Raw genomic sequence first — 15,426 nt, forward strand, 5'->3', positions numbered from 1 at the left:
TTTATGATTTTCATGCAAATTGATAATTTTGGTTGCCCTTAAATCATTCATTTTATGATCATGATGATACGTGCATGGCCACCTTCAATTGTTACTGAACCCACAACAGTAAAATCAGTCTGTATATGCAGTAAAGCATGCTTGTTATACTCACTGTGGAACCTAAGGGGGTAATCCTCTGCATTGTGTAAAAATGCGGTTTGATCCTGACTTCTCTGATCCTTCCCTTCTTCCAGTGCCCCCCTCTTATCTCCTAATAAGACATATTGTGTGGAGACACTCTGCACATGCTCAGTTTTGTGTTTTTTGCTAGAAAGATTGTTTTTTTTTCTTGTGAGAGTGCATGTGATTAGCAGAGGGCCAATCAGCATTGTCTAGACAGAGGTCAGGGGTTCTGCATCCTCCTAGAGCAAAATGAAAACTCCTCCTACAAGCTTCAAGCAGTGCTCTGCTGGATTAATAGAAGTCACAAGACTGCTCTAACTGCTGATGAGAAAAGGTATTTAGCAGTTTATATTTACTAAAATAATCGCATGTGGGAGACCAGATATAGTGAATTCAGGGTCCGGGGAGACCAGATATAGTGAATTCAGGGTCCGGGGAGACCAGATATAGTGAATTCAGGGTCCGGGGAGACCAGATATAGTGAATGCAGGGTCCGGGGAGACCAGATATAGTGAATGCAGGGTCCGGGGAGATTGGATATAGTGAATGCAGGGTCCGGGGAGACCAGATATAGTGAATGCAGGGTCCGGGGAGACCGGATATAGTGAATGCAGGGTCCGGGGAGACCGGATATAGTGAATGCAGGGTCCGGGGAGACCAGATATAGTGAATGCAGGGTCCGGGGAGACCAGATATAGTGAATGCAGGGTCCGGGGAGACCAGATATAGTGAATGCAGGGTCCGGGGAGACCAGATACAGTGAATGCAGGGTCCGGGGAGATCAGATATAGTGAATGCAGGGTCTGGGGAGATCGGATATAGTGAATGCAGGGTCCGGGGAGACCAGATATAGTGAATGCAGGGTCCGGGGAGACCGGATATAGTGAATGCAGGGTCCGGGGAGACCAGATATAGTGAATGCAGGGTCCGGGGAGACCAGATATAGTGAATGCAGGGTCCGGGGAGACCAGATATAGTGAATGCAGGGTCCGGGGAGACCAGATATAGTGAATGCAGGGTCCGGGGAGACCAGATATAGTGAATGCAGGGTCCGGGAAGACCAGATATAGTGAATGCAGGGTCCGGGGAGACCAGATATAGTGAATGCAGGGTCCGGGGAGACCAGATATAGTGAATGCAGGGTCCGGGGAGACCAGATATAGTGAATGCAGGGTCCGGGGAGACCAGATATAGTGAATGCAGGGTCCGGGAAGACCAGATATAGTGAATGCAGGGTCCGGGAAGACCAGATATAGTGAATGCAGGGTCCGGGGAGACCAGATATAGTGAATGCAGGGTCCGGGGAGACCAGACATAGTAAATGCATTATCTGGGGAGACCAGATATAGTGAATGCAGGGTCCGGGGAGACCAGATATAGTGAATGCAGGGTCCGGGGAGACCAGATATAGTGAATGCAGGGTCCGGGGAGACCAGATATAGTGAATGCAGGGTCCGGGGAGACCAGATATAGTGAATGCAGGGTCCGGGGAGACCAGATATAGTGAATGCAGGGTCCGGGGAGACCAGATATAGTGAATGCAGGGTCCGGGGAGACCAGATATAGTGAATGCAGGGTCCGGGGAGACCAGATATAGTGAATGCAGGGTCCGGGGAGACCAGATATAGTGAATGCAGGGTCCGGGGAGACCAGATATAGTGAATGCAGGGTTTTCGGGGAGACCAGATATAGTGAATGCAGGGTCCGGGGAGACCAGACATAGTAAATGCATTATCTGGGGAGACCAGATATAGTGAATGCAGGGTCCGGGGAGACTGGATATAGTGAATGCAGGGTCCGGGGAGACTGGATATAGTGAATGCAGGGTCCGGGGAGACTGGATATAGTGAATGCAGGGTCCGGGGAGACTGGATATAGTGAATGCAGGGTCCGGGGAGACCGGATATAGTGAATGCGGGGTACGGGGAGACTGGATATAGTGAATGTAGGATCCGGGGAGACCGGATATAGTGAATGTAGGGTCCGGGGAGACCGGATATAGTGAATGCAGGGTCTGGGGAGACAAGATATAGTGAATGCAGGGTCCGGGGAGACCAGATATAGTGAATGCAGGGTCCGGGGAGACCAGATATAGTGAATGCAGGGTCTGGGGAGACCAGATATAGTGAATGCAGGGTCTGGGGAGACCAGATATAGTGAATGCAGGGTCCGGGGAGACCAGATATAGTGAATGCAGGGTCCGGGGAGACCAGGTATAGTGAATGTAGGGTCTGGGGAGACCAGGTATAGTGAATGCAGGGTCCTGGGAGAGCAGATATAGTGAATGCAGGGTCCGGGGAGACCAGATATAGTAAATGCAGGGTCCGGGGAGACCAGATATAGTAAATGCAGGGTCCGGGGAGACCAGATATAGTAAATGCAGGGTCCGGGGTTTAGTAACACTTTAACACTAACAATTCCTGCCAATATTTTTTCTGAAGATCTGTATTTCCGTGAGTTGGAGTTCAAATGCGACCTGGTGTGAATGAACCTCTGATGTAATAAAATGAACCTTTTGTGTTTTCTTAGCTCGGAGCTAGCCGTCTCAGGTTTAATAGGGAGAGCGGTGTTGGAGAACAGGTGTGCTATCCAGCACAATGCACTTCTATCTCCACCGCTGCGGGGTGTTAACTGAGTCATCGGAAAAGCATTGAACAATCTGGTTTCTAGCTGCTAATCCATCAGTACACGATAGATTTGTAATATGCTCAAGTCTGCTGCCAAAGCGCAGGGCTTAGACAAGCAAACAATACATTAAAGACTGTCATTTGACAAGCTTACCTACGAGAACGCTAAACACGACAGAGGTGGCTGTTTAAAACAGAACTCCAACAAAAAAAAAAGAATTAAAATTAAGTAGCTCTTTAAAATTAAAATAAGTGGCTTTAGTTGCAATTCTAACCTTCAATCAGGAACTGTCCCCTGCAGTAATTCCATTCCAGTAATAAACAGCGCCAGCCTTCCTGGTTAAATGACAGCCAGCATCATGCTTCCTCTGAGCCCAGGCTGTCATGGACCTGCCCCCTGAGCCTGGGCTGACTGTACAACTGCACTGACATGTTATGTTAGCTCCATTTAGTGCAGGACTAAGGACTGCCCACCACTGCTGTTGAACAAGATGAGGAAGGGCCCATGACATCACTGGGCCAACAAGAAGACTGCTAGATTAACCACTTGAGCTCCAGAAGATTTACCCCCATTCCTGACCAGGCCGTTTTTTTGCGATACTGCGCTGCATTACTTTAACTGACAATTGCGCAGTCATGCAACGTTGCACCCAAATGAAACTTACAGTTATGTTCAAAATAATAGCAGTCAGACATCACTAACCGGATCAATCACTGTTTTTGGTAGAAATTATATTTCTACATGGCAAATAATTTACTAGCAGGTGTAGTAGAGTAATAGAAATCCAACAGACCCAACAGTCATGACATGCATGCTGCTGATTCTGTGTAATTGAATCACTCATTGAAAGGGGCATGTTCAAAATAATAGCAGTGTGGAGTTCTATTAGTGAGGTCATTCATTCTTTGAAAAACAGGTGGAATTATTGCCCTTATTTAAGGAAGGAAGGCAGCAAACGTTGTACATGCTGGTTACAGTGCATTTCTCTCTGAAATTCTGAGGAAAATGGGTCGTTCCAGACATTGTTCAGAAGAACAGCGTACCTTGATTAAAAAGTTGATTGGAGAGGGGAAAACATATAAAGAAGTGCAGAAAATGATAGGCTGCTCAGCTAAAATGATCACAAATGCTTTAAAATGGCAACCAAAACCTGAAATACGTGGAAGAAAGCGAAAAACTACCATTCGAATGGATAGAAGAATAGCCAAAATGGCGCGGACTCAGCCAACAATCAGCTCCAGGAAGATGAAAGAAGGTGTGACGTTCCCTGTGAGGACTGTTACAATTAGAAGACGCCTATGTGAAGCCAAGAAGCCCCCGCAAAGTCCCACTGTTGGAAAAAAAGACATGTGCTGAAGAGGTTACAATTTGCCAAAGAGAACATTGACTGGCCTAAAGAGAAATGGCGCAACATTTTGTGGACTGATGAAAGTAAGATTGTTCTTTTTGGGTCTAGTGGCCGGAGACAGTTTGTCAGACGACCCCCAAACACTGAATTCAAGCCACAGTACACTGTGAAGACAGTGAAGCATGGTGGTGCAAGCATCATGATATGGGGATGTTTCTCATACTACGGTGTTGGGCCTATTTATCGCATACCAGGGATCATGGATCAGTTTGAATACATCAGAATACTTGAAGAGGTCATGCTGCCTTATGCTGAAGAGGAAATGCCCTTGAAATGGGTGTTCCAACAAGACAACGACCCCAAACACACCAGTAAACGTGCAACATCTTGGTTCCAGACCAACAAGATGGACGTTATGGAGTGGCCAGCCCAATCCCTGGATCTTAATCCAATAGAAAACTTGTGAGGTGACATCAAAAATGCAGTTTCTGAGGCAAAACCAAGAAATAGAGAAGAACTGTGGAATGTCGTCCAATCATCCTGGGCTGGAATACCTGATCACAGAGGCCAGAAGTTGGGTGACTCCATGCAACACAGATGTACAGCAGGTCTCAGAAACAGTGCGACTACAACCAAATATTCATGAAGTCATTCAAAGGAAAGCAAAATCTTCAAACATTTCTCAGTTTATATAGTGAATGTTTGAGTTTGTAAAGAAGAATACAAATACTGCTATTTTTTTGAAGTCTAATATTCACTTTTCTGCAATTTTGTTTTAGAGGAACAACACAAATTTGATATACTTTTCTTTATGTTTTGATTTGGAATAGAATGTGTCGTGTTCCCAATGCATTTGTGTGGATGGAAATAAAAGCTATTAGAAGGATTTTGCGCTTTATTCACTTTTTTCAACATACTACTATTATTTTGAACACAACTGTACATCCTTTTTTCCCACAAATGGAGCTTTCTTTCGGTGGCATTTGACTGCCTCTGTGGTTTTTATTTTTTGTGCTATAAACAAAGAAAGAAAAAACAATTTTGAGAAAAAAACTATTTTTTACCTTTTGCTATAAAACGTGTCCAGTTGAAAAATGTTAAAAATCAAATTTCATCATAAATTTAGGCCAAAATGTATGTCTTTGCTAAAACAAATTCCCAATACATGTAAATTAATTGGTATATGTGAAAGTTTTATCGTCCACAAATGGCGGTATAGATACTGGGATTTTTTTTGTTTATTTTCTTCTAATAATGGCGGCGATCAGCCACTTATAGCGGAACTGCGTTGGGCATTCTGACACGGGGGCACTGACTCCAGTGACACCAATACAGTGATCAGTGCTAATAAAAAGCACTAACTCTGTACTAATGACACTGGACAGGAAGGGGTTAACATCTGGGGTGACCAAAGGGTTAACTGTGTGTTGTGTGTGTGCTTTACTGTGTAAGCACACTGCTTTGTATTGCTGTGCTATGCAGAACAATACAAAGCAGCGTGCAGGAGCTGACAAGGGAGAGATCTGTATTGTTTACATACAGACCTCTCCCTTGTCAGTGATACTCGGCGATCGCCAGATGCTGGCAGGGAATCACCATCTGGGACCCGGTGATCGACAGTTGAGGCCACACGCGATGTGTGCCCCCTAACTGTAAATGTGAAATCACGTATATATATACGTGATTGTGCACAGCCCTTCTGCCCTGTAGCAGTATTTCTGCTATAGTGCGGCGGGAAAGCGATTAAATGTGTGTGTGTGTGTGTGTGTGTATATACACAATGCTGTGAAAAAGTATTTTGCCCCCTCCCTAATTCCATTTTGTCTTGTTTTTTTCTCACTCTTACATGATCGAGATTATCCAATTTTCATATTACACAAAGATAACTCGAGTAAATACAAAATGCAGTTTTTAAATGGTGATTTCATTTATTAAGGGAAAAAAGCTGTCCAAACCTGCCTGGTTCTATGTGAAAATGTAATTGTCCCCTAAGACTAATAACTGGTTGTGCCTCCCTTGGTGGCAACAACTGCAGGCAAGCATTTGCGATAACTGGCAATGAGTCTTTCACATCACTGTGGAGGAATGTTGGCCCACTCTTCTTTGCAGAATTGTTTTAATTCAGCCGCAATGGAGGGTTTTCAAGCATGAATGGCCTGTTTAGGGTCACGCCACAGCATCTCAATTGGATTTAAGTCTAAGACTTTGACTAGGCCACTCCAAAACCATTTTGTTTTTTTTAGCCATTCAGAGGTGGACTTGCTGGTGTGTTGAGGATCATTGCTCTGCTGCATAACCCAAGTGTACTTGAGCTTGAGGTCACAAACTGATTGCCGGACATTTTCCTTCAGGATTTTCTGGTAGAGTGCAGAATTCATGGCGCCATCAATTATGGGAAGTCTTCCAGGTCCTGAAGCTGCAAAGAAGCCCCAGACCACCGCACTACCACCATCATGTGTGACTGTTGGTACGATGTTCTTTTTATGAAATGCTGTGTTAGTTTTACGCCAGATATAACGAGACACACACCTTCCAAAAATTTCAGCTTTTGTCTCATCAGTCCACAAAGTATTTGCCCAAAATTCTTGGAGATAATCAAGATTTGTTTTGGCAAATGTGAGAAGAGCCTTTTAATTCTTCTTAGTCAGCAGTGGCTTTCGCCTTGGAACTCTCCCATGGATGCTATTTTTGCCCAGTCTTTCAAGTGAGGCCTGTAGTTCTATAGATGTTGTTCTGGGTTCTTTTATGACCTCCTGGATGAGTTGTTGTTGTGCTCTGGAATAATTTTGGTAGGCCGGCCACTCCTGGTAAGTCTCACTACTGTTCCAAGCTTTCTCCATTTGTGGATAATGTCTCTCACCATGGTTCGTTGGAGTCCCAAAGCCTTAAGGCTTTGTAACCCTTTCCAGACTGATATATACTGTATATCAGTTTCTTTGTTTCTCCTCTGTTCTTGAATTTCTTTGGATGAGGATGATGTGTTGCTTTTTTAAATCTTTTAGAGTGCTTCGCTTTGTCAGACAGCTTCTATTTAAGTGATTTCTTGATTCAACAGGTCTGGCAGTAATCAAGCCTGAGTGTGGCAAGTGGTTACATTTTTCACATAAGGCCAGGCAGGTTTGGAAAGTTTTTTCCCTAATAAATTAAATTATCATTTAAAAACTGCATTTTATATTTACTCGAGTTATCTTTGTGTAATATGAAAATTTGTTTGATGATCTGAATCATTTTAAGAATTTGATTTGTAACCGCCAGTAAAATTGTAGTGAAACGCGTGGCGCCTGCTTAAGTGCTATTCATTCCTAATAGCACCCTAAACACAGTGCAATTTTGCCGTGATTGTCGTGTGACAAAACGCACAAAAATCGCAAGAAATAGGGGGTTAAAAAATGCGCCTGGATCAGTGCCAAATACTTGAGCTTCTCTCCTCTGTTTTTAAAGTGGAGGGAGGCCCATTCAAAATGAATGGTGCCACTCTAAAATGCGCCACAAAACAAATGCGCAATTGCAGCATTGCTCAGGTATGAATAGGGCATAAAAGTGCCTGTTTTCAGCCTGAGAAACTTTGTAACTGTACTGATTAATGAAATCGCTGATTTATATCAGCAAGATAAAATTTTGAAAAATGCTATTCCTTCATAATGTAGCAATGAAACAAAAATGTAATAAGTAACAGTTTATTGGGCGATTGCAATTTCTGTCCTTTTTTTTTTCCAGGGCTGGAGAGGATTTGCTTAACATTGGCCAATTTAGGTGTACAGTCTTGTCCTGGAGACACACAAAGCTCGCTGGGCGTTACCAATTGCAGTTCTCCTGATGAAGGGATGAAGACGTCTCCATTTGGCTGGTACCAAAAGCCAGGTATAACCTGTATCAGCTTCTGTCTGTTGAGGCTGAGTTTTCACTTCAGACCGAGTACTTTGTGTTCTATGTATATTAGCCATTCTCAAGTAGGGTTCCTCCAGAGGTAGCGGGGGGTTCCTTGGGATGTGGCTGATTGACCTCCCATGTGATGGTGTCTGCGTAGCGCTAGGACCATCGACATCTGGCGAAGCCATGATTATTAAATTATTTTTCATTCATTCAACCAGTGGGTTGAATAAAAAACATTATCTGTTTGCCCCATCCACACAATTTGAGGCAGATGGGGGAATCCCTCCCACAGCACTATCCAGTTCTGCCAGTGGGGAAACTGTCAGCACTGATCATTTGAGAAAACACTGATAAGTTAATTGTACAAAAGTCCAGCATTTTGGCGTTCAATTACTTAATTGGCCAGAATATTAATTTATTTTAGCCATTGAAATAAACTCTCATGCACTAAATGCATCCATTTAGATGTGTTTAGGAGCGTTGGGTGTTAAACTCTCCTCTCCTATACATGCATTTTTTTAAAAAAATGCACCTGCCTCAAAAATGCATGTAGATGCCTATGTATGCTAGGATGAATAGACTAACATAGAGGAGCATTTAGAGGTAGAAAAAAAAAAGCCAAACGTCCCCAAAAGTGGTGTTTTTGATGCCCAGGGTGCATGAGGCATTGTTATTATTATTATTTGTATTTTCTTTTACTGAAAATAAAAAACAGCCAGTTAAAAAAACAAACTAAAAAATGTAGATCATTGCAAGAATAAGGATCAAAAACACACAAAATAATAATAATAATAATAATAATAATAAAATACATACAAAGAACACTAAATTAAATGAAGCAATACAGTAAAATCCATCCCCTCCAAATACAGAATAAAATAGTATATTCCAGCTCCAGTAATACCAGCTTACCAGACTGATTCTTCCTTATGAATAGGTTTTTCATATTTTTCTCTGCAGATGACGAGGGGTTGGTTCCGCCAGGTCTATGCCCAAAAGCTGATGTTCTCAAGAACACAGATCCAGGTAAACACAATGGGAATTTAGAGAGCATTTAAGTCCAGTTCACTAAACAATCATTTTATTTTCAGTTCACAAAATGTTTTATTCTAGGAGTCATTCTCTATCCCTTTTATTTTTGCTGTATGTGTAGGTTAAAGCCAATTATAAAAAAAGGTTGAAGGGGTTTATGTAGTAGGTATACAGGTGAAACTCGAAAAATTAGAATATCGTGCAAAAGTTCATTTATTTCAGTAATGCAACTTAAAAGGTGAAACTAATTTTTTTTTTTTTTTTTAAGTCCGCAAACGTGCAACTATAAACGAAAAACCCGTAAGTGTATCACAAAAAAAGTGCAAGTGCAAAACACCACACGAAAAAGTGCACTTAGGGGTGTGCTGTGTCCTACCCCTAAAGGGGCTTGGACCACTTACCCTGATCCCCCGGGGCACGAAGCTCCTGACGGGGACAAGGTTCCCAATTGGTCCTCCTGGCCAAAAGGCCTGGTGGACCACCGTTCCTTGTGTCCAGCCGAAGCCAGACACACAGTACTTGGTCAGGGGGCTCTCCCGAAGAAAAGCCCCCTAGGGATCAGGGGAGGAAGGAACCAAAAGGCCACACATCCTCCCCCTAGACTTCAGGGTAGGCCCGAGGACCCACACCCTCCATCCGTGAAAACACACACATAAGCGAAAGAAAAAGTGTCAAACGTGGGAGGTGTAAATAAATTAAATAAATAGAAAATAAAAAAGTGGTACCGTGCCAAATTGTGCACAGACCAGGCCCTGAGGCCCGTAGCAAAAATTGCCCTGGTCCTAGCCAAAAGGCCTGGTCCTTAGGGCGCTGTGCAAAAAGAGTGTAAAAACAGTGACCATGTGCCATCTTCACACCGTGGGGTCCCACACCCAGGTGTTACTAGTGGCACCCCTGAGAGCATCTACTCAGGGGGCACTGAGTTTGCGGACTTTCTGCCTCCTCAGCCCCTGGCCAGACCAAGGTAGATCCGTCCAAATCAGGAGGTACTGGGTCTTTCCAGTCTTCTCGGAGGAATTACTCCCAGGGCCCCAGAATGACTCATGGCGCTCCCCGGTTTCTGTCCCTCCGGTACTAGCCTTCCGGACCCCCATCATACCAGTGAGGGTACTATACAACAGCCATCCCCGCAAAGCTAGAATGGCCGGGAGCACCCCCACTGGACACTGATAAGAACAGATACTACACTTGATCTTAGCCAAAAGGCCGAGAAGCGATGAGATTCACCAAGATGCCTGACTAGCATCTGGCTCAGCCTTCCAGAGTGCTGCTGAGAGCCTGAGCTAGCCGTTCCCTCCCCCTCCACAACCTGGCACTCCAGTGAGCGTTGGAGAGGCAGAGCAGAGAGCGGTGACTTAAAAGGTGAAACTAATATATGAGATAGACTCATTTTGCAAAGCAAGATAGTTCAAGCATGAGAAAATGTGGAATAGACTCCCTCAAGAGTTGGTTCTGGCCAGCTCATGGATTGCTTTAAAAAAGGCCTGGGTTATTTCTTGGATACATAGAATATAACTGGATATAACATGACTGTCTTGGCAAATCTGGGACAGTAGGCAAGTATGATGTAATGCAAAATTATCATGGTGCCCCCATGCACCTGGGGCCCCTGGGCAGTGCCCAAGGGATACCCACTCATTAAGACAGCCCAGTGAACAGACACCATAGCAAGCAATGTTTTTTTACATGTCATGTGGATTGTATGTGGTTCAAACCGCATCCAATCTGCATATATGTGAAAAGGCACTAAGCGCTGGTACAAGCTTTTCTTTAGCAGTAGTACCTATTCCCATGTCCACTAGCGACTACCCCTTTCCCAAGCAGATGGACCTCATGTTTCAACAGTCAAGCTAGCTTTTTCAAAGGTTATCCATATTCGACATCCTCTACCCTTAGGAGGATCATAAGGAATTTTGTTTTGGAAGAACTCCATGTCTAACAGTATCATATATCACTCACACCACGGTCTGAAGAGCCTGTTACCAAATAGTCAGACATACACTCATAGCCACAAAGTGCATAGTAAGAAGGTGAGTGGGAGATGTATAAAACACATGACGGGGAGATGGACGTGTTCAAGGCATGGTTGGTCGGTCTTTGAGCTCTTAAACATGACAGTTTGGTTAAAAACACATTGAGGGCCATTCCAGAGCAGAGAGATAAAAGTAATCATAACAAAAAAGCAAAACCTTGTAATAACTGCAACTTTTAAATATGGGTACAAATCATGTTCAAATCTGCTCTTCGAAGTTGTAAACTTTTACAGAGTGTGCAGAGTTTACTGCTCACAGGCTCTTTAAAACAGTAATGGGAGCACTTCTAGCAATTTTAAAATGTAAAAGGCAAAGCTCAGTTCCAGGCAAACAGTTAAGAAATAACTGAAATACATGTATAAGTCCCCTTTCACACTGATATCCGATCGGGTCCGTCTGTCAGTTTTTCAGGCAGACCCAATTGGACCATCCATAGACCTCTATGGACTGGCGGGTGTCAGCGGACAAGTGTCCTCTGACACCCTCCGACATCCGATCCTGTACACCAAAAACAGATGGATGATGATCCATTCCCCATCCGTCCGCGGGTCGGATGACAGTCAGGTGGAAACGGACAGGCGGTTCGTTTCCATCCGACCGCCCCATAGGAAAAAGGGCTGTCTGTGTCCCCTTTGCAGCAGCAGAGTGGGCGCAGACTTATCATCCTCTTGCTCAGTGGGGATCATCGGAGAGATCCCCCACTGAGTAAATAGATCCACTGGCTGGTCCGCCTCATATGAAAGGGGCTTAAGAGCTGTTTTACCTGCTCAATGATTTATATTTCTGTCCAGGGGCGGACTGACAACTCATGGGGCCCCCGGGCAATAGGGGATCATGGGGCCCCTGTGTCCTTGCCCAAACTCTAAAAAACCTATGAAAAAGGTACCAGGGGCATCTCATGGGGCCCCCTACTGACCCCGGGCCCTAGGGCCGTGCCAGAGTTTCCAAATGGTCAGTCTGCCCCTGCTTCTGTCCATCTAGTCCTGAGAATGAGCAGATCCCGGTTAACATTCTCACTTTTGTCTACTCCATTTACATCATGTGGCCACCCAGTCTGTGATTGGACAGTGATAGAGCAGCAGCAGACTGATAAGGTCATCAATCTGCTCACATTGCTCTCTCAACTGTAAGCAAAAAACATACAAGGGTGATGGCAGAAAAAAAAACAAGTGGCTTATTAACTCTGCCCCTTTTTTAATGTTGTTTATTTTTATTATTATTTCTTTTCTTTTTTTGTATTTTTTTTTCTTTCATTTTTCTATGTTTGTATTCAACATGCATGAATCCATTTACTTTTGACTGACTCACTACCTCTCCTGGAAGTCTATTCCAAGCATCAACTTATTTCTGTAAAATAATACGTCCTAAGATTAGAATATTCCTTGCTGATTCCTGATTGGTTTTTCTACTAGTCTGAGTGCGTCTATACCCAACATTACAAGAGGCTGATACCAAGTCATATTCGCGTACATACTCTACAATTACCCAGAAACTGCATAATTTGTGTTTTAATGTACGTGTTCTGTTTCAAATGTTTCTTTATGTACTGACATACCTTCTTAGACCCAGTCTGTCCAGACAGTATGGTCACCTGCTGACTTGGCACCATCAGTTGCAGTACAGATGGTTTATTTCTAGTCTTTTGAAGCGTAAGAAGACAATAACTTTCCTAAGCCTTGTCTCTGCAAATCACTAACTGAGGAAACATGGAAGAAAAAAGGTGGCTCTAGCAAGGACTGAACCATCTAACACTAAACAGGAAGGATAAGGAGAGGTAGAAACCAAAAACAAATAGTAAACAAGTTGTAGTGCCCCAAAACCTCCACTAACTGTCAGCATACTATAAAACATTCATAACCTGATGCAGTTCAATAAAACACAGAAAAATGACATGAAGTAGGGCAGAACAGTATGCCTGGAGTTCAGCACGCATAAGACAAAGAGCAATATGGAAAGGTAAGATCTAACTGGTTGCCATCAGTAGGACCATTAGAATGTGTAGCTATTCCAGCATATTCAGGATTTTTATTCACCCTGTATAGGGCAAGCTCAGTTTTCCCAGAAAAGGAAATCATTTGTCTAAATTGGATCCACAGTTCTTGGCAATAAAATTTACAAGCAGAACTTTAGGCGTGGATTCCGGTGTGTGCTTCCATAACTTTTTTATGGTTCTGTATGCATGGGCATCAAAAGAGAACAAGTAGTTACTAAAACTTGCAAGAACTAGTTAAGCAGTTGCTATAATAAATTGGAACCCTGCCTGCTTTGCCTAGGCCTTGCCAGAAATTGAAGGTTGCCTATTAGCATGGCTTCCCCTGGGTGGTACTGCGCCTAAGGAAAATGTAAAATCTGGATTCTTCACCATTTACTATGTGTAGAAACCTTAGAATACTACTTTAGAAGCAGCAAGAATTAAATGTGCTGAAGTATATTTATATCCCAAATGGGCTTTCATCTTAAAGCAGTTACATACATTTCAGGTGCATCACAACTAAAGGTGTTCAAAGTCTTACGGGTAATTTTCATTTTAAAGAAACTGTTCCTTGAGAGACATGGAAGAAGTGGGGTTTCTGCAGAGCCCCAACACTAGAGCTAAAGCTCTTCAATCAATAGGGAGTATGAGCTTTAGAGTACTTTAGAGCTGACTCTGGCAAGCAAAGGGCTTTTTTACTCAAGCTGTGTGTCATGATGCCCACTATGCTGATGTGGAGCCTCTAGCTACACTGTTTGAGTTGATACCCAATGAGACATGGTAGGCTTAACTGTGAACTGCAGGCTACCAGCCAGTTCACGATACAGCAGGGCACCATGCAGGGGCGGACTGACAACTCATGGGGCCCCCGGGCAATAGGGGATCATGGGGCCCCTGTGTCCTTGCCCAAACTCAAAAAAGCCTATGAAAAAGGTACCAGGGGCATCTCATGGGGCCCCTACTGACCCCGGGCCCTCGGGCAGTGCCCGAGTTTCCAAATGGTCAGTCCGCCCCTGGCACCATTGGACAGGTCAGACTTGGAAGCTAGGTCTTCGAAGTAGGAACTGTGCTGGAGCAGACTGGAAGAGGAAAGCCCTGGAAACAGGACTAGGATCACTCTGGAACAGGTAAGACCTGGGAGATACTGTATCTTCAGGACACTCTGAAGTAGAATGATGGTCCAACATTGGACTCTGTATCCTGGGGGATCTCACATTACTTGCTCTAAGAGCCAGTCAATATTCACCAAGGTTCCTCTCACTATGGCTTGGGCTTCACTGTGTGCTGACCTCAGGTCGTGACCTCTGGGTTTACCCTGCATCAAGTATCACTAACCATGAACCATGAGTTAAAGGTCAGGGATGTGGACATGGCTTTCCACAGAAGAAGTTCATGCTGGATGTGCACATGGATGGTCAGGAGCAGACCAAAGGTCTGGACAGACTGAGGACATGGATAACCAGGAACAAGCCAAAGGTCAGGAAGACAGCAGACATGGATAATCGGGAACAAGCCAGAGGTCAGGATGGGCATCAAACAGATAACTAGGAATAGGCCAGAGGTCAGTAAGGCAGCAAATATTGATAACCAGGTACAAGCCAGAGGTCAGGAAGACAGCAGATATGGATAACCAAGCAAAAGCCAGAGGTCAGGAAGGCAGCAGATATGGATGACCAGGCACAAGCCAGAGGTCAAGAAGGCTGCAGAAATGGATAGCCAGGCACAAGCCAGAGGTCAGGAAGGCAGCAGACACAGATAATCAGGAGCAAGCCAGAGATCAGGATGGGCAGCAGATACAGATAACCAGGAACAAACCTGCCATTGCACATGAATGGTTTTATTCTCGTTTTCAACCAGCTGGCTGATTCTTATCATAATGTGTTTCAGCCCTTAAAATTAGCGTTTGAGTTAGGGGGAGGGTTAAATATTAGCATCTGGGTTATGGAAGGATTAAGAATTATAATTTGGGGAGGGGTAAGTGTTGGCATTTAGATAGGGGGTGGATTAAGGGTTGGGGTCCATTCACACTTGTGCGTTGTGGCAACATGTAACAAAATGTGTGCATTACTGCATGTTCCTGCTGTGCGTTGTGGCGTGCTACATTGCTAAAGAAAGGTCATGTGCATAATTTGAACCATTGAGGTGTGTTGGTAGCCTGTTCCTAACTGAATGGCATGCGTTAATACAACACATTAACAAGTGCAGTTAATGCACCAAGACAGAATGCTTAATTGTGAATGGGCGCCCAGAAGTTGGGTAGGGGGAAGGTTAAGTGTTAGATTTTAGGTCAGTGGAGGGGTGTAAAAATTTGGGTAGGAGAAGGGGTAAGTGTTAGAGTTTAGATAAGAGGAGAGGTAAGGGTTCCAGTTAAGATA

At 44.0% G+C, this 15,426-nt stretch overlaps 1 protein-coding gene and 1 pseudogene across 1 annotated transcript in view; one reads left to right on the forward strand and one right to left on the reverse strand.

The window, feature by feature from the left end:
- The window catches only part of TG (thyroglobulin), a 439,344-nt gene that overhangs the window by 213,053 nt on the left and 210,865 nt on the right, over positions 1-15,426 (forward strand). The window contains exons 34-35 of the mRNA XM_089685945.1: positions 7,859-8,002; positions 8,975-9,040. Of these exons, the coding sequence (XP_089542071.1) occupies positions 7,859-8,002; positions 8,975-9,040 (210 nt within the window). The remainder of the gene's footprint in view (positions 1-7,858; positions 8,003-8,974; positions 9,041-15,426) is intronic.
- On the reverse strand, positions 10,149-10,264 carry LOC149455728 (U2 spliceosomal RNA; annotated as a pseudogene).

The sequence above is a fragment of the Staurois parvus genome, unplaced genomic scaffold (genome assembly GCF_062004578.1).
Source record: "Staurois parvus isolate SC_StPar_1 unplaced genomic scaffold, SC_StPar_1.0 ptg000389l, whole genome shotgun sequence".
In the NCBI taxonomy this organism is placed as follows: Eukaryota; Metazoa; Chordata; class Amphibia; order Anura; family Ranidae; genus Staurois; species Staurois parvus.